The sequence below is a fragment of the Oncorhynchus mykiss genome, chromosome 9, assembly GCF_057628025.1.
Source record: "Oncorhynchus mykiss isolate SJ-2025 chromosome 9, ASM5762802v1, whole genome shotgun sequence".
Taxonomy (NCBI): Eukaryota; Metazoa; Chordata; class Actinopteri; order Salmoniformes; family Salmonidae; genus Oncorhynchus; species Oncorhynchus mykiss.
In genome coordinates this window covers 23,942,653-23,967,151 of record NC_143030.1, presented here as the reverse complement: position 1 = coordinate 23,967,151, position 24,499 = coordinate 23,942,653, and the positions used below count along the sequence as shown (strand labels likewise).

The following is a 24,499-nucleotide window of genomic DNA, read 5'->3' as shown; positions in this document are numbered from 1 at the left end:
TTGGAAACCTGGGTGTACAGTAACCTCAACTTCCCCATGACAGTAAATAAAACATTTATGAAGTAGGCCTAGCGGTAAATAATGTAAACATGCAGGGTGAAAATGGAAGGAAGAGGAAATGGATAGTTAAAAGCAAAATATTTGTCCTGGGCTTTGCCTCAGGCTAAAACGCAAATCCTCTATCCTAACCTTTTGCTCCTAAAGTCCTACAATTTTTTATGCAGGACATGTTACAGTATCTCAAAGCAGCTTAAAACAGCATACTATACACATACTGTAGCTATCCTAGCTTAAGGTCAATCTACATGGCCTATGATTTACATATACAGTGTCTGATGTCTGGTGAAGTGTTAGCTCTGGTCCTGGGCATTAGTGTGTGTTCCTTAACCAATGCCCTGGACCAGATCTTGTCTACCGTAGTGGTAGTACTACCAAAATGAAGTGAGAGTTGATTAGGTACGTTATTGAGACGGTAAACACCAGGTTAAATGTATTATTTGGTTTGGAAAAAGCAGTGGTGATGTCTAATGTAACCGTAATAGAATGCAGAAAAAGTGTGTCAATGATGGACCCAAAACCTAGTAACGGTCTTTCTGTTGTGCAATTATTCAGTTTTTAATAATATCGTATATCAATGTGTGTTTATTATCTGTTTAATCAGTGTGCCATGGCCACTAAAATGTTTCGTAAATCTTTTTAGTAATGCCTGAAATCGGGAAAAGAAAACAAACAGAAAAAAATTGTATCTATGTTGATTTGTTGGCAATCAATTATCATACAACTGGTTTGTGTGAGGTTGGAACCAGGTGCAGAGAACAGACCAGATGAGGAATCGGTGGTTAAGGATAAACATAATACTGTACTGAGAAATGGTAGCCTCAGGATCACAGTACACTTGAAAAACAACAAGCGCTACGTCTCAAACTCAATCATGAAACGAACGCACACGGTGAACAAATTCAAGCTCCTGCAAAGGACAACAGGAAACACACCTCTTCAGGGAAATCATAATGAGTAAATAGGACACACCTGAGTGTCTGTAATGTCTCTAGGACGGTCTCTGCCGCCCTCTGGTGACAGGTAGAACCATGACAGTTTGTGCCTAGAATTCACATATTGTAACGGTACATTTTAGATATGGGCAACCATCTGGGATTGCTACGTTCTTTTTAGGCATTTTAAATAAATGCTATTATAATACAGGGATATTAGAATATAACCCTCATGAGTTTAGTTCAACTGTCTTACCCCATCAGAACCCAAAATATAAGCAAGTTGTATTCCACTCTTTATACCAGTGCAATCTAAACAAACACTCGATGGCTTCAAAACATGGCTAAAACTATCATATTGACATAATGCACAGTATGGTCTGTTCTTGCATCCATAGCTCTGTCTATTAATTTGAGAGTGGTGTATCAAGCCCAATCCCTCAGCTCTTTACCAATCCCAGATTGCCCCTTTCAACAATGAATAAAACATACTTGGTAAATAATGAATATACTGTAAATAATACATATGAAATAAATAGCTGCCTCTTATCTTTAGACTGAATTATTTGGAATGTAATGCACATTTCATTCTTCATAATGACTTCTCTGTGGATGCATGTACAAGGAATATACCCTAAAAGCGATGCAGTTTTATCCTTCATTAAGTAGCTGGAGTGTTGCGATTGATTCTATGTTAGATCAGCTTTAATATTGCAGGTAGATTGTACGGTTCTATAAGTCCACTAACCCCACTACCACTTCCCTAATTGGAGTAAACTAATTGACAACAATACTTAGGCTTCAACTTTCAGTGTACACACACTATATAAATTTTATGGACACCGTATATTTTATATTAGCTATCTTTTTTGGTTTATTTTTAGTCCCACCCTTCAGCTACCCTCAACCCCTCCCATCTATCACTGAAAACCATCCAGTTTTGATTTCTATTTGCCATATATTTTTTTTACCTGGGTCCTGAACCTTTCTATTCTCATAGTATCTACAGATTGTAAATGAAAGATAAACATTTTTACTAGGAGTATTATTGTATTATTGATCAGTTGACCATCGGCTTTTAAAGTCTCCCAGCAGTGCTATTTGCAGAGTTAGCTCCAGGTAAATGTTGCAATTCTTCAGCCGTTCCTGAACCTGCGACCAGAAACTAGCTACATATGGGTAGTACCAAAACAAGTGATTTAATGATCATAAACCATGTGCCATGGTAACAGCACATCGGAAGTCTCTTCCCAACTATTTTGCAACCTGTATGGTGCATCTGTCAATTTTGGGGTCCTTATTATATTTAACTGGAATACTTTTTCATTTATCACAATTTTCTTTAATTAACCAATTTTGGTCTTTATGTAGGGCCGACAGACAAGTTCCCTACCTTCTTCCACTTGCCTCCATTTTTCCAGTAATGCTGCAATGAGTTGGTTGTAATTTTTGATTGAGCAGACATTTCCATAGATATTTGTTGTCTTTCTGGTGGATTGAACTGAAATTGCAACCAGCTTTCTGTGGCTTGTTTTAAAAATAGTTATTTCATTTTCAAATAACCAAAAGTGAGAGGTTGTCGTCTCAATAAATGGAAAAAGGCTATTTTTGAACAAAGGGTGAGCCATTCTTACTAATCTGCTGGAAAACCAGTTTGGATTTATAGATAAACTGGGATTTGACTAAAGAATTAATCAGGGAGATTTTTCCACACAAATAGACAGGTATTTACCTTTCAATGGTAGCAAGATCTTATCTATTTTTGCTAACTTTCAATTAGAATGTATCGTAGTGAGATCATCTCTTTCTTTCGGGATTTGAATACAGATTATTTCCACTTCACAGTCAGACCACTTTATTGGTAAACTACATGGTAATGTAAAAGTAGTATTTTTTAGCGATCCAATACATAATATGATACACTTATCATAGTTCGTTGTGATCCTGAGAGGTTAGACTAATTATCTAGATCCTCTATGAGGTGTTGCTGGGATCCAAATTGTGGATTAGTCAGTGTACAATGATACCTTTTGTTTTTAAGCCCTGTGATTTCTAGCCCTTGATATTATGGTTGGATCTAATTGTTGGATCTAATTTTAATAGCTACCATTTAGATAGCCATAATAAATAGATGTGCCAATAGTTTCACTCCTCTTGACAGTTGAATACTTTCTGAGAAGTAGCCATTATTTACTATACATAACTCTGACCCATTGTGGGCCCATGAGAGATTCTATAGTCCAGGTGTTCACATACAAATTCTAGTTGTATTTTATCAAAGGCCTTTTCAAAATGAGTTATTAATACCTGGCCTGATTTCCTAGATTTTTCATCATGTTTTATTGTTTCCAGTACTTGTCTTAAATGATCTCCAATGTGTTGTCCATGTAGAACGCCTGTCTGATGTAGGATGAATAACATCAGACAGTACCTTTTTAATTCAATGTTCTATGGATTTTTTGCTATAATTTTTGCATCACAACACTGAATTGTAAGGGGTCTCCAGTTTTTAAGCTGGACTGGATATTTATATTTACCACCTGGGTCCCATTTCAGTAATAGTGCTGAGTATATGATAGTCTACCATTTTTATTGGTGTGGTTAAAACACGCTAATAACGGATCTCTGAGTACATAGAAAAAAAGGTTTGATATACAGTACCTCAACTGCTATGCCATCCAGACCTCAGACTTAAAGGCTTTAATTGCATCAATTAGTTCCTCCTCTGTAATTTGGCATTCACATTAGTCTTTCTGTACAGCTGTTAGTTTTACACAGTTTTTTACACTATTAATAGAAACAAATCCTTACAACAAACTTCAGTTGGTGGAGATGGAGGAGTCTAAAATGAAAACATTTGCTTAAGTACTTTGCATCCATTTTCAAAACATGGTTTGGTGAATCTTGGGATGGCTCCAATTGTAACAAGTTTCTGTAAATTATTTTTGGTAGCATTTCTACGTTGAAGATTTAAAAAGAAGTGGGTGATTAGTGGCGTTCCCTTATGATGCGCTTGTTCTCTGTATTAAAACAAAAACCTTGCTTTTATTCCATTTAGGGTCTATTAAGTGGGGGTTGCCATAACGACGCTTTGGCAGGATATTGCCTGGATAAGGCATAATGGGTCTCCTGACACAACTCGGTCTGCTCCTGTGGAAGAACTTCACTCTTCGGAAGAGACAAAAGGTAACTGCACACCCTCTGTATAAAATCAATCTATGTCTGCTAAGATCGGCCACATACGGATATAGAAGGATACATGACCGTGTGCTCGTGTTACAATGGACAAAGACATCTAAGGTATTGTGATAGTGGAAGAGTAGAGGGAATTGTCCTAAAACTGGTCCATATTAATGTGAGATGCTGCCTTAATTCCCTCGCTGGAGAGCGAGTCATTCCCAGACACACAGTTGGAAGTGTCACCTTCCAAATGTTATGTCATTTGCAGCCTGTGTTTTAGCTTTTACAAAGTCAGCCTGATGGGAACAGAGGGGACATTGGGAGTGAGTGGTATAAGGTTTGTATAAAAGCTAGACTATACCTTTACCTACCAAAACAACCCTCTATATAACGTGATACCTTAGGGTTAATGTGTATATGACACAATTTCAATTGTCTCGGTCCTACTGTAGCAAAATGGGCTCGTCATGCGCTTTGCTGATTTCCTGGTCAAAGTGAACTTTGTTCAAAGACTTTTATAAAATTAGCTAAATAAGCAAGAAACATCCAGTCATCATCCAGGTCTCTGTTGATGGTTGTTGACCCCTCATCTTAGGGCGGAGTGTGACATACCGAGTTTGATACCAGCTGCCCTCCAATTTCACGAGAAAGCTTTGATTTTTACTGGAATGTTGAAAACTATGTAACATTGATGATCCATCGTCATCTTCTCATCCAATACAGAAGGACATACAATAGAAGCAACATATGAGTCAGTGACATTCCAGTAAACAGTACATTCGGAAAGTGTTCAGACCCCTTCTCCACATTTTGTTATATAATAGGATTATTATGAAATTGATTAAATTAATTGTTTTCCTCATCAATCTACACACAATACTCATTAATGACAAAGCCAAAACAGGTTTTTAGAAAATGTATTAAAAAAATAAGTATTCAGACCCTTTGCTATGAGACTCAAAATTGAGCTCAGGTGCATCCTGTTTCCATTGATCATCCTTGAGATGTTACTGTAACTTGATTGGAGTCCACCTTTGGTAAATTCAATTGATTGGACATGATTTGGTAATTCACACACATGTCTATATAAGGTTCCACTGTTGACACTGCATGTCAGAGCAAAAACCAAGCCATATAGGTAGAAGGAATTGTCTGTAGACCTCTGAGACAGGGTTGTGTCGAGACCAACTTCAGTTTACATACCGCCCCAACAGGTCCACAGACGATACAATCGCCATCGCACTGCTCACTGTCCTATCCCATCTAGACAAGAGGAATACTTATGTAAGAATTCTGTTCATTGACTACAGCTCAGCATTCAAAACCATAGTACCTTCCAAGCTCATCATTAAGCTTGAGGCCCTGGGTCTTAACCCCGCCCTGTGCAACGGGGTCCTGGACTTTCTGACAGGTTGCCTCCAGGTGGTGAAGGTAGGAAACAACATATCCACTTCAGTGATTCTCAACACTGGGGCCCCACAAGGGTGCGTGCTCAGCACCCTCCTGTACTGCCTGTTCCCCCATGACTGCGTGGCCATGCACGCCTCCAACTCCAAATCATCAAGTTTGGGCTTGATTACCAACAACAACGAGACAGCCTACAGGGAGGAGGTGAGGGCACTCACGGTGTGGTGTCAGGAAAACAACCTCTCACTCAACGTCAACAAAACAAAGGAGAAGATTGTGTACTTCAGGAAATAGCAGAGGGAGCACCCCTCTATCCATATCGACGGGACAGCAGTGGAGAAGGTGGAAAGTTTTAAGTTCCTCGGCGTACACATCACGGACAAAATTAAATGGTCCATCAACACAGGCAGAGTGGTGAAGAAAGCGCAACAGCACCTCTTCAACTTCAGGAGGCTGAAGAAATGTGGCTTTTTACTTAAAACCCTCACAAACCATTACAGATGCACAATTGAGAGCATCTTGTCGGGCTGTATGGCAACTGCACCACACTCAACCACAAGTCTCTCCTGAGGGCGGTTCGGTCTGCACAACTTATCACCAGGGATAAAACTACCTGCCCTCCAGGACAACTACAGCACCCGATGTCACAGGAAGGCAAAAAATATCAACAAAGACAACAACCACACGAGCCACTGCCTGTTCACCCCTCTACCATCCAGGAGATAAGGTCAGTACAGGTGCATCATAGCTGAGACCGAGAGACTGAAAAACATCTTCTATCTCAAGGTCATCAGACTGTTAAACAACAATCCCTAACATAGAGAGTCTGCTGCCTACATACAGACGCAAATCTGTATAATAATCTCTCCCTTTCCCTTTCCTAAAGCACTGTAGTTCCTGAATTTCAGGACTTAGTCTCTTATTCAGGATATTAAAGGTTCAACTCCCAATATCACTTTGCTCCGGCCAATGTCACCGATCGTAGACATTAGCTCCTCACCTCGCTCTCTTTACACACACACCTCTCTCTCACACAAACCTAATGTAGCAGCTAATCAAGGTTGGGGAGTAACTGATTGCATGTAATCTGATTACAAAAAAATGTAAACACGTCAACAGCTACAATATTGTAATCAGATTACAGATACTTTAGAAAAACTAGATGATTACTTCTTGGATTAAATTTAAATTCAGAAAGGATATTGGCGAAAAAATACGTTATGACACCATTCTGTTTTCTCAATGACATTCAATTCTGAATTGAAAAAAGGCACAGGTTTAAGTTTGTTCCACCTGAGCAAGTCTGACCACAAGTCAGAGACCACTATGATGATGCATTTGATGGATCCTTTTTTGTCTTCTTCTAATGCCTCTCAAGGGGATAGTTATCCAAAAGTAACTGAAAGTAATCAGATCACGTTCTGAGTTTGGGTAATCCAAGAGTTACGTTATCGATTCATATTTTGGACGGGTAAGTAGTAAGTGTAAAGGATTACATTTAAAAAGTAACATGCAAAACCCTGCAGCTAATGGCGTATGAGCCATATAATATTCTGTGATGTCACCAACCAGCAATACGGTCACAGACATTTCTGACTTAAGGGAGATGTTGCCACAACAGCAACGCCTAGGTCAGAGCTTGTTGTCAGTGAAACTATACTGCCTCCAGGGATGCCATTGTTTGTTACACGGTAGATACAATAAGGCCCTCAATTTTTTCAGTCAATGTCAATCACATAGTTTTTTAAAAACTTTCTCATAGTGACGGTGATGAGGAAAAACACCCACCAGTACACCGGGTTCCCTATGGATAAAGCACAGTAGGCTGCACCTCATTCCAGCATAAAGCAGCAGACGTTGGAAAGTTTTCATGTCAGATTTTTAATAACGTTTTGACTTTATACTCTATACAGATGACCAGTGGCAATTTTAGCATGTAGATCTTAGGGGGCAAACTAAAACATTTTTGGTGGGATGCATGCCAGCAAAGCCACTACACAATACAAGACTAAACAATACATTAATGGCCCTACAATGGTGACTAACAGTGCCCACAAACTGCTAGGGCCTACATAAAGCTGTCCCAACAGCAGAGTTTACTGCCTTTAAAAAAACATAGCTGATATGGCTGACTTGCTTAAACAAATGTGTTTTTTTACTGATAATTGAGATGTATAAACTATGGCATAGTTAAGAAATGAATGAGCGAGCTAGGACGGACGTAGTCAGTTTAACAATTTGTTCAGCACCTTTGAAATGTACAGTGATAGAATTCAGATCATGGGCCGTTCTTACAGTGTTCTCCCTGTACACCAAGTCAGAACCGTAGGATAAATGAAGGGGGTGTAAAAGCAGACAATGAAAGCTCTTACAATATTAAATGATTGCATTTCTCTAAAACTGGTTACAGGCTACATGTGCACCACCAAGTCAGAACAGTACGTGACATTCAGAGGGGTAAATAGACCAAATTATTAGGTGAGGCACATGGGCTACTAACAGTTTACTACACAACATACAGTTAGTATTACTTTCTTAGCCACAGTATACATATCTCTCTGGCCGATTACATAATTTATGCAGCAGCAGTGCTCACTTGAACATGAAGGTGGCGCAGTGGTCCTTCGTGGGCAAATGTTGTCATCAAAGTCTGACATTCTTTGGATTTATGGTGCTTTCAAATCAACTGGGAACTCTTGAAAAAAACCCAGGTTGAATCATGATGACGTCAGTGATCTTCAGGTTGTAGCTTTAGAAAGAGGCCTGAGTTCCCGACTTACAAGAGCTATTTTTTTCCCCCGAGTTCCCAGTTGTCTTGAACTCACTTAAATCAGATTTCCCAGCTCTGCATTAACAGTTGTTTTGAGCATGGCAGAAATGATGCTGGAAATACAGCAAGGCCAATGTTGAATGTTTATACATTTTAAGCTTGGAAAAGAGACTGATATGTGACACGTATTACTGGCAAAATAAATAAAAAACATTTAGTAAAAAATGTGGGGCTCAAAACAAGTGGGGCTCTGTTTTGAATTAAAACATGTCAGGGGAAAGAAACATGGGATATTGACTTATGGAAACTGGATGGGAGATAACAAGGAGAAAGGGTCTTTTAGAGGTTAATGACCAATTCAATTAATCACTGACCAAGCATTTTGGGGGATTTTATAAAAGGCATGAAACTGATTTTATGGTTCAACATTTCACATAATTTCATAGGGAGAGATTATCCATTCACAAAGACCACCGTGTCCAATGGCTAATGCCTAGAGAGCCCTGTATTGAGAGAGCCCCCATGATCCTTCTCTCCTCGCTCTTTCCTCTGGTACTCTGGAATACATTATAATAAATCCCATTCTCAGTGGTACCACAATTTCCCGGACACATGTAAGGCTGATGAAAATGGAAGATATGTGAAATGACCCAAGACATCCCTCAAAAACTGGGAGTTTCGTATTGATAATGTGCTTTGACTTTTGGATACATCAGTATAACATTGTGGAGCAAGAAATAGTTGAGTGATTATGTACTGTATCAACCAAATCCACATGGTGGGGCTCATTTAAGTTATTTTATGATGGATTGTGGATCACTGGAGAAGCTACAACACTGAGTAACAACAAACAAAACACCTATAACAGTAACATGTGGTTTGACAACTTGTACAACTACTGTATTGGCAGAGGACCTGTGGTGGAAAAAATACCCAACTCTCATACTTGAGTAAAAGTAAAGATACCTTAAATAAATCAGATGACACCATTTTCTGGATTTTTATTTATTGACCGAGAGCCAGGGGCACACTCCAGCATTTAGACATAATTTACAAACGAAGCATGCAAGTTTAGTGAGTCCACCAGATCAGAGGCAATATGGATGACCAGGGATGTTCTGTTTATAAGTGTGTGAATTTGGCTTACATTTTGCTACTTTTGGATGTCAAGGAAAATGTATGGAGTAAAAAATACATTATGTCCTTTATGAATTTAGTGAAATTAAAGTAAAAGTTGTCAAATATATAAATAGTAAAGTACAGATACTCCACAAAACAAGTTAAGTGGTACTTTAAAGTATTTTACACCACTGCAGACGACCGTCTCACAATGCCATCTCATTATGCCATTATGTATGGCATAATAATGGCATGACGCATGCCATAGAGACTCCATAAGTTGTTCACCTTTGAGAGGATTGACAACAATAGACCTGTCAGTAGAAGAGCAGCAGTGGTTTTTAAGGCTATGGACTCTTGCGAGAGCCGCATTGTGATACAGGCTAGCGCTGCCTCTGATTTCTCTAAGCAGCTAGGTCACTCCAATAGAGATGATGGGGGGGATGAACACGCCGCTAGACAAGGTCGGCGGAGGGAGAGAGAAGGCGCCGAGGGACGCGTAAAAGCCTAAATGAGGGAGGGAGGTGAAGAGTTGAGGCGAGATGTAGCATTGTAATATCTTTCTCCCTAGTTGGCTCCCTGCGAAGCCTGTAGACAGCTCCCGCTGTTCGAGCACTTTGACTGTTGTTCTGAATTTCCCTCTCAAAGTGAACTCTAGTCAAGAGGGGAATGCAGGTACTCCTACCTTGCCCCTTAGCTACACAAGTTGCCATGGCAGAAGTATTTCCAGGCTGCATATAGGAGTTGGTTCAACATTAGCAAGTTTGTCGACTACACTCTTAGGGGGGGGGGGGGGGGAGGAGTTATCTAGAATCTGAAAACCCCTTTTTGATTCCAGGTAGAACCCTTTTGGTTCAAAGTAGAACCCTTTTGGGTTCCATGAGGACCCTTTCCACAGAATATCTACATGGAACCCAAAAGGGTTCTACATGGAACCAAAAAGGGTTCTCCCTGGAACCAAAAAGAGTTATCCTATGGGGACAGCCCGAAGAACCCTTTTGGAACCCTTTTTTTAAGTGTGTGGCTAGTTGATGTATTTAAGTGAGATAGCATAGGGCAAGAGTCCCATTGAAATTCTGATTAGCTAGGAGGGGTGAAAAGCCTCCCATCTCCCATGCCACAGTGAAATTGTATTCACAGTGTTCCGAGCCATCTCTGCAAAGGGCAAATGAAGAGATAGACTAAGAGAAAACTAAAAAGAGAACACATCAAGCCTCCATTTGGTCCATCGTTTTTTCTCTCCATTCTTCATTCCCCGGGGTTATTTGGAATAAAAGGCTGAGATCTTTGATGTGGTAAGAAGGGATACGGGCGGATGGTGAAGTGGACATATTAACGAAGGGAAGGGACCCATGGGTCCAGACACTCAGGTTTAGGTTCCATTTATAGCAGGATGGACAGTGCCTGTGTCCCAAATGATTGCCTATTCCCTATATAGTGCACTACTTTTGATCAGAGCCTTAATGGGCAGCCCAAAATAGGGAATATGGTGCCATTTGGGATGCAGACAGCGTATGAGGAGATGAGGTGAGTTAGCTTTGGCCGGGCAGAGGAGTGGAGGATTCAGTGAAGCTTGCAGTCTCATCCTCTGTAAAAGCTCAAAGGTATAGGGATGTAGAAGCCGACCGACCTGACTGCAATGACTATGCCTTGACACACACACACACACACACACACACAGGCGCCGATGTGCATACACACACACGCTCCAGTGAACTCTCATTCACGTCACTGAACCATACCCAATGATTTGAAAAAAGCACATTTGTACATAACAGGTGATTTTGCAGAGGTGATGCAATTTACTGAAACATCTGACGGCTCTGTGAGAGAGCTGCATTTTTGGTAATCATAGATGGGTTGCTATAGTTTTTGTTTCAAATTCCCTGGAATCATCAGGACCTTTACAGTTTTTCTCAATTGCGTGTTCTCAAGACAAGTAACTCTGTGGCATTCTGCAAAACAGGAAATGCATTTTCAAAATGATAGTATACCGTCCCAATTGCTAATACATTCCTCAAAAGAACACGACTTCCTGCATAAAGGTTAATGCAAACAGGCAAAACGTCAGTACAGAGACAAAGTGGAATCGCAGTTCAGTGGGTCAGACACAAGATATATGTGGCAGGGTCAACAGACAATCATAGACTATAAAGGGAAAACTAGCCACGTCGTGAACACCGGCGTCTTGCTCCCGAACACCGGCGTCTTGCTCCCGAACACCGGCGTCTTGCTCCCGAACACCGGCGTCTTGCTCCCGAACACCGGCGTCTTGCTCCCGAACATCGGGGTCTTGCTCCCGAACACCGGCGTCTTGCTCCCGAACACCTGCGTCTTTCTCCCGAACACCGGCGTCTTGCTCCCGAACACCGGCGTCTTGCTCCCGAACACCGGGGTCTTGCTCCCGAACACCGGCGTCTTGCTCCCGAACACCAGGGTCTTGCTCCCGAACACCGGCGACTTGCTCCCGAACACCGGCGTCTTGCTCCCGAACATCGGGGTCTTGCTCCCGAACACCGGCGTCTTGCTCCCGAACACCGGCGTCTTGCTCCCGAACACCGGCGTCTTGCTCCCGAACACCGGCGTCTTGCCGAACACCGGCGTCTTGCTCCCGAACACCGGCGTCTTGCTCCCGAACACCGGCGTCTTGCTACTGAACACCGGCGTCTTGCTCCCAGATCAGCTAAACACCTTCGCCCGCTTTAAGAATAACACAGTGCCACCGATGCGGTCCGCTCCCAAGGACTGTGGGCTCTTGTTCTCCATGGCCAACGTCAGTAAGACATTTAAGTGTGTCAAGGCTACTAGAACAGACGGCATCCCTAGCCGCCTCCTCAGCATGCGCTGACCAGCTGGCTGGAGTGTTTTTATGGACATATTCAATCTCTCCCTATCCCAGTCTGCTGTCCCCACTTGCTTCAAGATGTCTACCAGTGTTCATGTACCCAAGAAATCAAAGATAACTGAAATAAATGACTATCGCCCCGTAGCACTCACTTCTGTCATCATGCTTTGAAAGGCTAGTTAAGGATCATATCACCTCCACCTTACTTGACACCCTAGACCAACTTCAATACCTAAATAAGAATGCTGTTCATTGACTATAACTCAGCCTTCAACACCCTAGTACCCTCCAAACTCATCATTAAGCTTGGGTGGTGAAGGCAGGAAACAACACCTCCACTTCGCTGATGCTCAACACAGGGGATCCACAAGGGTGCGTGCTCAGCCCCCTCCTGTACTCCCTGTTCACCTATGACTGAATGAGCTGATCATGGACATCAGGAAACAGAAGAGAGAGTACGCCCCTATCCACATTGACGGGACCACAGTGGAGAAGGTGGAACGCTTCAAGTTCCTCGGCGTACACATCTCTGACAACCTGAAATGGTCCACCCACACAGACCGGCTACCACTCGGTTACTCAACCCTGCACCTTAGAGGCTGCTGCACTACATACATACACATGGAATCTCTGGTCTCTTTAATAATGGAACTCTAGTCACTGTAATAATGTTTACATACTGGTTTACTCATCTCATATGTATATACTGCATTCTATTCTACAGTATTTTAGTCAATGCCTCGCCGACATTGCTCGTCCTAATAGTTATGCGTTTCTAAATTCCATTCCTTTACTTTTAGATGTTTGTAGATTGTTGTGAATTGTTAGATACTACTGCCCTGTTGGCGCTAGGAACACAAGCATTTCGCTACACCCACAATAATGTCTGCTAAATATGTGTATGTGACCAATAAAATATGATTTGAATTGATTTGATTTGATCTTGAGTCAAATCTGACAAAACAAAGTTATTCTGTCATTTTAAAAATCCTAGTTATCAAATTGTTTTCTTTGAAGTCCCTAAATCGTGATGATCAAAATGTGTAATGCAACTATCAAAAGGTGCAGAATTATGCAAAATTACTATTTTTTTATGTACAGTACCAGTCAAAAGTTTGGACACACCTACTCATATTTGAGTTTCTTCAAAGTAGCCACCCTTTGCTACGATGACAGCTTTGCACACTCTTGGCATTCCCTCAACCAGCTTCATGAGGTAGTCATCTGGAATGCATTTCAATTAACCGGTGTGCCTTGTTAAAAGTTAATTTGTGGACTTCCTTTCCACTGTCATTCATTAGTGTCATCACAATCCAAGTCCATGTATTCAAAACTGTACATAGGCTTGGACGTTCCGACGGCAAGCAGAAACACACTCCCCAGTAGAAACAAGGAAAGGTGAATACAATGGAGGAACCACAACTGATATGAATGTATAGGCCACAGTCCACACCAAAGCAAAGCTCTATAATGGAAAGTCACAGTGTTGGAGATAACTTAGGAGTGACTCCACTTTATTATCTTACCATCTCTTCAGATCTTTCCCGATATTGTACCTGGTGTTCTACTGTTAAAGCCATATACAATGTTGTGTAGTAGTACATACTGATAGCTGGAAATAGAGAACACATTTGCAAACCTTTTTTTCTCTTCTGATGAAAACTACCTGTTGATATTCTGTGAACAGAACACTTTAGAGTGAATGTTGTACTCATTGATGACAATTGCATTTATGGTTTTGCAAAAGTGGGTCTAAAATACGCAATTGATGAACAGGCAAGAAAATGATCAGCCATTCTGCGAATGTATTTAAGCATTTGATCATTGTTGGTTTGCTAGTTATGTTTCACCACCGTTTCAAAACATTTATTGTGGACAGTAAATGTCATAACATAACATGCATGGCATGTTATTCATATTAGATTATATGGCATTTGTTGCAGAAGTCTATGCATTTGGCATGCCGATTTGAATAGACAATGTATTTTATTGTGACCACAAACAATGTGACCCCATCTCCACTTCAGCAACACAGAAACAAGTGTCAACCCCTATCATTTAGGGCTAGAACACAGGCATTAGCAACACAAACACAGAGACTAGAATGGGATTCATGAGGTAATATACTGTACTATGATATAATATGATTAAACATGAGGTAATCTGTCTACTTCATCTTCAATTCAGGTGCGTCTGGTGGTGGAGCTGTTGTGGCCTCTCTTTCTGTTCTTCATCCTGGTCTGGGTGAGATCAACCAGCCAACCCATTTACCAGGGCGAATGTAAGTAGAATGGTCCCAGTTTAAGCAAACTGCATAAAGTATTTACAACTTAAATAGATGCTTCACAAATAAACTATAGGCTCACAAATCATATGCCAAATGTGACACTATTTCAATTCCCCCAAAACGAAATTTATTGCACTACAATTACAATGTTTCTAATTGTGAAATGCAAGCGTGTCCCTTCCTTTCTCCAATCGCTGCTGTAACTTTGTCACCTGATAAAAGTAGCAATGTCACCGTGGCCCAGCAAATGTCATACCTACGACTATGACACACTGTTCAGTATCACTCTTCCTACAAACTCTCATTAGTATAATGTACATTTTCGGACACCCCTACTCCCTTTGACATAAAGTATGAGTAGGAAGTAGGGACGTTTGGTCAGGTGGAGAATGGGTGTCCTAAAATGTACACCATACTTGTTGTGAGTTCACCTGACATGTCAAATCCAAGGGTAATGGCTAGATGGGCTTATGTCAAAGTGCAGCTTATGTCAAAGTGACATCGAAATATACATATTTGAGTTGCGTCTGGGATAATTTTTGCATTTTAGATAAGCCTAACCCTTCTCCTAACCTGTTACGTTATTTATCCTAACTTGCTGCGAAAATTCTCCTAACCGGCTTCGAAAAGTCACTTCTGACCATAGCTGTATACCATCTAGTGAAAACCCTATTAAAGTGGATAAGGGAGTACGCAAGATGGCCGCCGAGTCAGCTGACACTGCCACACAAGTCAGCTGACACAGAACATGAACACACACACTTGGCAATTCCCTAATTGAAGCCATCATCTGAGGACACTGCAGAAAGCTGCAGAAAGATGATGGAGGATGAGGACGTTTAGGTGCTCATGTATGGATGAAAATTATAGCTTATTTTTTGGGTTCAAGGTCATTATCCAAATAAAGCCATGCCTTCCGCCGGGGTGCTGCCTTGGCTTCAAGGCATGATGTGTAACATAGACAACCCATGTGTAAACCATTCCACGCCAGGAGAAGCACCGGGACAAGTCAACAACTTCAACAATTCCATGTATGTAGAGGGGCATCCGTTTTCAAGCCATTTACCTACAGTGACAATTTCCAAATTTACTGTAAATGATCCTAGTTTGAGTTACATTATTTCACCTTGATAATGACAGGTTTTGGTAGTCAGTTAGCCGTTGATGTTCCTTTAGAAAGTGAGTTACATCACATTTGAAGTAGGCCTATTAGCTATCTTTCATTTAGCCATGCAAAAGTCTAAGACTTTTTATATTCTTCCTCTGTCCAACCAGAATTGCTGGGATGTTGATCGAGTTACAGTCACTTCTGGCGAACAGATCCATCTTAACCAAGATCCAGACGCTTTCCGATGATGTGGACCAGTGGGTTTTGATTCTACCGACATCTAACCGTGAAAAAGGTACAGAGTTTGAACCGTTTTCAAATTGTTCATACAGTTTTTCTAGAAAATCATGAGCCCATTGCATTGATGATCTACTTTAGCACACCAACCTAACTGATCCTGTACTCACTGTTCAATACACTGAGGACCATATTAATGAACTAAGTTCTAAGCCAAACCTTGAATATCTCATGAATAATAAAGCTTTTACAGCCACTGACTAATGGCTCAGCAGTAATTGGAACAGTATAATACTTTACCAGACTGACAATCACTTTGCCATAGATTTGACCACGGCCCTTTATCAACTAGAGTAGCCCATTCACAAGGGTGACAGTTTGGAGGATTTGTTATTCTCTGAGATCACTCGAAAAAACAATGACAACTGATTATTTATGATCTAATTTGCCGTGTGGAGTGGCAGATCGTTTATCTTCATAAGTTGCTACTTTGCATTAGGCTCATTTAGCCTGATGATATTCAGATTTTCACAAGGCACCTAATTTGCAAATAGGGAAAAGTGGGCCCAGCCATTGTTGAGGCGCACCCAAAACCGTATTTGCATTTTGGGGTCACAGGCTCGTAATATACAAGATTAAATCCATCAGAGATCTAAGGCACGGCTTAATTAATGGGATACGCTGTCTGAGGCGACATGGCGAAAGGTCATACAACACAAGGGAGAGGCAGAGGGATATCAAAGGGATATAAATGGCAAAGGTGATTGTGTTGTGCTTCTCACCGGAGATGTTGAAAGGTGTTGGGGTGGGGACTCCAATCTCGCCCGGTAACCAAGTTCAGACAGAGCCCAGAGCATGTTTTTGTTTCGACCTGTACAAGTGTCATGTTGTCCTACCTTATTGATGGTGTTGAAAATGATAATGACAGAGGAAGTAGTAGTTTTAGTAAGAGTATAAGGACAGGATTAGTATCTCTACCTTGAATTCCTATAAGCATGAATTAAACGTCATAGGTCCATACTATCATTTATTTTCTACCATATTACAATGCCATGTATGTGGCTCAAGTCAAAATGTTCTCTGCATATTCTCCAATATCGCTACTCATGAGTTTGTTTCAAAAGCAGATTTCTTGAGAATACTCAACGAACCATGTAGCCTAAGAGATAAACATTGTGGAGTGAAGTAGTAATGGGCTGTCTTTGGCTTGTGATCTGCACCCAGACATTCTCACCAGTCTAAGCGGGGAGGATTACATTAAACAGTCGATTGGTTTTGATGTTGTCATTTCGACCAAGACTATCAGTGGGCATCTAATCAGTACAAAATGACTGCTTAACTGACTGATGCATGTTTAGCAACGATATGCCAGCTCCCACTAAAACAATTCCTCTGGCGACCCTCCCTCGCTCTTATCCACGTTTTATTGCAACATTCACCTGTGGAATACAATGCAATTTCAACTCTGATTACGACCAAATGCCCCTCAAAGTGATTGTTAAACAAAAAAAAGCAAAGCAAAGCAGTTTGGGAAATGCTACACTTAAATATATCAGTAGGATGCTGTCAATATCAAATGAGTAAGGAACATCACATTTTCCAAACCCATCTTTGATGTTCGCCACACCTATGGAGTATACTGTTTTACATGCCTGTCTATCAAAAACAAACTGATACAGCTCCCTCAAAAATAGTTTTCTTCCCAGATCCATTCGAATTCTGCCCGAGTGAAAGCACACTACTTGTTCTCGCTCTTTATGTTTAAGGTCAGCCCATTCCTCTGAGAAGTATCCTGAATGACAATGAAATGTTCACCACATATCTGAGGGAAAACTTGTCCCTGTCATCGACGGTAGCCGACGGTCTGATTACCTCAAATATTCGCCTGAATGAGGTGAGTCAGCATAACTTTTTTCACAGCATAGTACTGCAGAGTGGTCAGGAAACAACAACAAGATATAACGTTTTGGGTGACCTGAACAAATACACATTATAGATCTGTCATTCTCATTGAAAGCAAGTCTAAGAAACCGTAGATATCTTCTATGTGCACTATTTCTATGCTTCCTGTTCTTAAGGTTTGTTTTTGTGTCTTTTTGCTTTCGGTTTTGTACACCATCTTCAAACAACAGAAAATACAATATTTGTGGTTATGGAAAATATATTTCACAACTGTTTAGATGGTACAATAAACTGAAATTAGGTGAACTATTAGAATTTTAGCAACCAGGAAATGCCGGAGGGGATTTATGCGTAGTGCATCTTTAACAAACACAACGCAAATCTTCAATCCAAAATGAATCTTCTGCTCTTCTGTCAACCCCCTCTCCCACATGCTCTTCTGGCTTCAGGTCTGCCTCTCCAACCTCTAGGCTACCTACCTACCCATATGATTGAAAATAATGCATTGCAAGGACATCATTTCTTGACTGTTCCAATCGATTCAGGGGAGACATACTGTATGACTTTGCAGAGAATTTACAGTTTAAGAAGTCAATGTTTCTCAATCGATTCTTAGGGGTGCACATCGTTGTTATAGCCCAGCATTAACACACTTGGTTCAACTAATCAACCAATCCCCAAGCACTTGAATAATGAAATTGGATGTGTTAGCGCTGAGCTAAACCACAAATGTCACACATTGGGGGTACCCCAGGAGTTGATTGAGAAACACTGCTCTACCTGGCACGTTTGTGTTCGGGTGAAATGCAGCTGTTGTAGCGATAAGTGTGATCTGTGAGTGGCCCCTTCAGATGTTCCACATCGATACCTTGCCATGTTCTAACTGATGTCAGACGAGGAGGAGGAAGACTATTATTTGTGCCAGGCTATACGCTCCTCGCTGACAAGGCTGCTTGGTGTGTGTGTGCTTGTGTGTGTGTAAAGTACACAAATAAAAGTCTAGGTAAGAAAGCTGAATCAGATGGGTTTCTATTTTACGTCTAACACTTCTGATGCTCATCCTGTCCTTTCACCAGATGATGGGCATTTCAAGGCAAGACGATCTGAGGATCACCCTTTGCAGTGGAACAGCTCTTGATAGATACGTGGAATTCACCAGCGCCTTTGACAAGGAGGCCTTTCAGAAAGTCAGCTGCTCCCTCACAGCACAGCAGCTGAGACAAACCAGAGAAGTTTTCCTACAAAACCTGGATCCAAGGAAAATGCTCACCAATGTAAGTCAAATCAAATTAGGTCTACCACTCAATTATGTAAATGTGACTTGATTGTGCTGTTTACTTCATTGTGACATAAAGATGTAATTGTGTATTTTACTTGCTTCTTAATTGACCTTTTCTCTTTGTGGCTCTTAATTGTTTGAAATCTATGTTAGCTACTGCCAAATAGCTCTTTTTTATGTCATCCAACAAATGTAAACGCTTAGAGTTTGCTAAACGGTATTGGCGATTAGTACCGTATGGTCAGATGACATGAGCACCAGTGGTGGGTTTGGCATCAAAGATGAATCAAATGCAGAAAAGAACCCTATACCTACTGTAAAATATGGTGGTGGATCTTTAATATTATTTGGTTATTTTGATCCTGTATTTTGCCCAGTACCAGGACTTTTTAACCTAAATCCTGGTTGCCTCTGCCAGGAGGCTGAAACTTGGCCACAAGTGGATATTGTAGCAAGACAATAACCCCAAGCACATCAAAATCCACAAAGAACAACATTTTGCAAAGGCCATATTGGTCTCTGGACTTGAACCTAATGGTTTTCAATGGAAGAGGGCATCCCATAAGTGCAGACGAAGGATATCAAGGATCTGGAAAGATTATATATGTAGGAATGGTCTAAGAATGGTCTAAGATCCCAACGTGTTCTTCAATCTCATAAAACATTTTAGAAAAATGCTTAGTGCCATTATTCTCGTAAGGTGAGATATTGACAGGTATTGAAAAGAGTGTTGCCTATCATTTTGACCCCTATCTTTTTGAGAGAAAAAAATATTACTTGTGTAACAAAATCTATTTGGGTTTAATTGTATTCGTTTAAAATAATATAGTAGTAAAACAAATAATGTGCATACTTTATAACTCAGTGTGTGTATTATTTATTTCACTCTTTTTTTTCCAATGGTGCCAATAATGACGGACCTGACAGCACTATACTGACAGCACTATATCTATAGATTTTGCCATGAGTGTGTGGAGTTGGCAACCATTTGGGTTTATGTTCTAGATTGCACTCTCCGGAGTACTTTCCTTACTGAATCTTGTGTCTTGTACCTCATTGACTCCAGTGCATGAGTTCACTTTTTCAATCTTGCACCAAACAGAGCCTCCTGCGGTCAAAACTGTCAAAGGCACTCACCATTTTAACCTGCTTGGTTTATTGCACCTTTGAAATATGTTAGTCTCAAGAATATTAGCTAATGAGCCAGCCAGCTAACATTAGCTAGCTAACAGTACGCTTTAACTTGGAGTCTTTTGTTTAGACATGCAGCTAGCTAAGCAATGAACCATAATCCCAATCCATAGAGTACTAGCAATACAAAACAGATTGTCCTAGCTAGCTAAAGATAGCCAACTAGGTTCCAATGTTAGTTAACTAGCTAACATTAGGCTATAACTAGCAATGCAAATTACTTTCTGAGATATTACTACACAGATCTAGCGAACCAGCCAGCTAACGTTAGCTAGCTATCTAACGTTACGCTTTAACTTGCAATGACAACGACTTTCTGACAAAATTAGAAACGTATATATTACGTTGGCATGATGATATAACGGTCTGGATGGCTGTGGGGGCAAAGTATGTTTGATTAAAACCCAAGGTGAGGGAGATTTTTCCTAAGCCTGAGAAGCTGAGCTTTGCGCTTCATTAAAGATGCTTTTGTGATGTTTTGTCACTTAACGCAAGAAACCACACAATCCTTTGTTTTTGGCTAACAATATGCTTTTGCTCATGGGCGTGGGGAGTTATATACCTTTTAGTCAAATTAGGTCATATCTGGCCAATATCTGTCCATTTACGGGACCCCTTTTGGCTCAAGAGCACCAGAGGCCAAATGTCTGTACGACCTCTTAATTTAATTTTTTTCTCTATGCTCCTCCTCTCTTGGTCTCCACTAACCGTTGTAAAGTAGAAACAATTAGATTTATTTAGCATTGATATTTGCTGGATTTCATTGAAACCTTACTTCCTGTAGAGGCGACAAGAGTCCACTTCCCTTCCCAGTTTATCTTTGAGAGAAAATTTGTGGGACAGCAAAAGCAATGAATAAGTGATGAGGCAAGAAGTTCATGGAGGGGAAAAAAAGCCATTTGAACAACTTAAGCTTGGAGGCATTTTCAGTCATCGAAGAAAATGCCAGACAAGATATGGCAAAAAAAAGTCATCTGGCTCCCCTGAGCAAAATGGAGGGGAGAAAAAAATACCCTTTCACACACTGAGAGCTTGGGGTTGAAGAAAAGTGGTGATAACAAATACATAAAGAAAGGGACTTTAGAAATAAAAAAATTTAGTCTGGGTTTATCGAGACAGCATTGAGTGGTAGTGGGTGATTTAGTTGTGTTGAGACATAATATATATTTTTAAGGGAACACAGAGCACAATATAGTGAGGTTATAGGGAGCATTGTACAGAAAGTAACCGGTGCTATCTTCTTGTCTTACAAGGGTCCAGGTGCACATTACAGTAGCTTAGAAATATTACTTTTGCAACGTGGATATTTTCTGGAAAACAAAGTGGTTGGTAGTGTGTTTTAAACATAGAATAATTTACTTGAATAAAAGTTAATTATCCCCAGAGGAGAAATTGGAATTGTCACCAGCATTGGGCACATAGCTACAGGGACAATAAAGACACACAGGAATACATAAGAACACAAAGTCCTGATAATACTGATGGCTGGTGGAACCAGTGCAATATAAAGTGCATTTGGAAAGTACTCAGACCCTGTGACCTTTTACATATTTTGTTACGTTAAAACCTTATTCTAAAATTGATTAAATTGTTTCTTTTCCTCATCAATCTACACATAATATCCCATAAAGACAAAGCAAAAACTTTGCAATTACGGCCTCGAGTCTTCCTGGGTAGGAAGACTCTCCATAATGATGGTGCCAGCATCATGCTGTTGGGATGTTTTACAATGGCAGGGACTGGGAGACTAGTCAGGATTGAGGGAAAGATGATGGGAGCAAAGTACAGAAAGACCCTTGATAAAACCTGCTCCAGAGTGTTCAGACTGAGGCGAAGGTTCCCCTTCCAACAGGACAACAACCCTAAGCACACAGCCAGGACAACGCAGGAGTGGCTTCAGGACAAGTTTCTGAATGTCCTTGAGTGGCCAGCCAGAGCCCAGACTTGAACCCAATTGATCTCTGGAGAGACCTGAAAATAGCTGTGCAGCAACACTCCCCATCCAACCTGACAGAGCTTGAGAGGATCTGCAGAGAAGAATGGGAGAAACTCCCCAAATACAGGTGTGCCAAGCTTGTGGCATCATACCCAAGAAGACTCGGCTGTAATCACTGCCAAAGGTGCTTCAACAAAGTACTGAGTAAAGGGTCTGAATACTTATTTTAATGTGATATTTCAGTTTATTTTTTGTCATAAATTTATACACATTTCTAAAAAACAGTTTTTGCTTTGTCATTATGTGGTACTGTGTGTAGATTGATGAGCATTGTTTTTATTTAATCCATTTTAGAATAAGGCTGTCCACTTATCAAAATATGTAAGACGTCAAGGGGTCTAAATACTTTCCGAATAAACTGTATGACGTCAATAGCATCAACAGAATCAACTACACATTCTGAAACAACATTAAGATATAGCCCCCATCACATGGTAAATGTATTGTAGTAACCAGTCATACTGTGTTGTGAAAGTACAGTAAATTACAGAGCTATTACTTAAGGTGCTTAGGGTGCTTGGATGTTATGAACTCTGAAACAACAGAAATCTGAGGAGGTTCTTTTGGGGGCATTCCTTCTGAAGTTACAGTATCCATTAAAGTTCCCATTACATCTAGTAAGGTCACTGTCTTGGTAACCTTTGTGGTTTCTGAGTCCACAATGAAATGAATGTTCTATTTTTGTAACACCATTCCATGCTCTAGCCTCCCTTGGAAACACAGCTGAGAAATGACAGATCAAGAACGAAACATCATAGAGTTCACCCAATGGCTCTGAGAGATTGCCTTGTGCCATGGGTCTACTTATCAAGCCATTAATACGATACAGCCCAAGACCTCTCTTTCTGCCCATTGACTACTTAGCTGTGATTTCAAGCTGTTTCATCCCAAATTTCCTAAGTGAGATGCCCATGCTTTTCTAATCAGCACGTCTCGGCTTCCTTGTGTATTGCTGCCGACGGTAAAATTGAACCAAAATGAATATACTGAGAACTCAATGAGGGCTGCAGGATAAATGGGGATTCGAGTGACACCTCCTTGAATTTGTAAATGCTCTGTGGCTTAAACTTTTCATAAATACAACTGGGGGATTTAGGATTCATTTTCTCTCTTTAGCACTCTCCCTCTATGGATTTGAGCTATATTGTTTTTCTCAGTGAAGGTTCAATGGGGGACTCATGTTAGCATACTCCTGACACATGGAAATGATAGCGTTTCAAAGGAAACGTGCAGTGGCTGGGCTGCCTTGGGCCATTGTGTTCTTAACATCAGATATGTGGTATGGCTATGAATCATATTCCTGCCATTTTATAAAAATACATCCACAATAAACATTGTTGGGGAAGATATTGGTTTTGACATTGCTTAGACTAACACTTACCACAGGCCTCATGCACCCAATGCTTTTGAAGGAGGGCACTGTTGGAAAAATGCTGCATCTAAGATGTTTTTCGATTGTTACAGTAACAGCACTTTATATAGTGCTGTATATCCTCAAGCAACCATTATTTTAAACTGAAGACATGCACCTGAAAAAGGAAATGCAGAACTACTCTCTGTCGGCCAGTTTTGTTGCAAACACTTGAGGTGTTTGAGGTAACATCTGAGGTGTTAGCTTGAAGGAGAAGTACAGTATTTTACAACATAATCTTAGAAGGTTTCTCACTGTGAAAGTAGTCTATGGGCTAGAATAAACTGTAATCCATGTTTTTTTTTTAATAGCCACTACGAACATGAGCGAACTTTAACCAACGCTAGCTAAAAATCAGTGGGAGTGATAAGGGCAACAGTGCAATTCAGATTGAGGAACCATCTAACATTAAGTTGTAAAATACATAATTTAACCTTTAAAACACTGAGCCTGTTACAAACAAATACACATTATATATTGAATATAAATCAACAATGTTTGCTAAATCAACTTCTTATTCCCTCATTTAGCTACCTTCAGCTTTGGATTTGGCTCCGTCCGAGACCTTTGGATTAGTGAGAAAAACTACAGAGGATGCCTTCACCGTGATTGATGAGGTGGGTGTGGTAGTTATTTACCATCTGAAGGACAGTGGGCCTACATGGAAATCCAATAACATTCAGTATTAGTTTCTGTTGAGAACACCTGTGTCGCCTAGTGACCTGGGCTTGTATGACTCATTGTAATCAATAACAAAAACGGAAATTTAAAGACA

The 24,499-nt window shown here is 40.6% G+C and overlaps 1 protein-coding gene across 3 annotated transcripts in view; it reads left to right on the top strand.

Moving 5' to 3' along the window:
* LOC110531729 (phospholipid-transporting ATPase ABCA1) overlaps nucleotides 1-24,499 on the top strand; it is a 246,423-nt gene that overhangs the window by 7,892 nt on the left and 214,032 nt on the right. For all 3 annotated transcript variants that reach the window (XM_021615071.3, XM_090183773.1, XM_021615072.3), the window contains exons 2-8: nucleotides 4,051-4,178; nucleotides 14,501-14,594; nucleotides 15,490-15,631; nucleotides 15,876-16,003; nucleotides 17,712-17,839; nucleotides 18,924-19,121; nucleotides 24,255-24,341. In XM_021615071.3, the coding sequence (XP_021470746.3) occupies nucleotides 4,113-4,178; nucleotides 14,501-14,594; nucleotides 15,490-15,631; nucleotides 15,876-16,003; nucleotides 17,712-17,839; nucleotides 18,924-19,121; nucleotides 24,255-24,341 (843 nt within the window). In that variant the 5' untranslated portion in view covers nucleotides 4,051-4,112. The remainder of the gene's footprint in view (nucleotides 1-4,050; nucleotides 4,179-14,500; nucleotides 14,595-15,489; nucleotides 15,632-15,875; nucleotides 16,004-17,711; nucleotides 17,840-18,923; nucleotides 19,122-24,254; nucleotides 24,342-24,499) is intronic.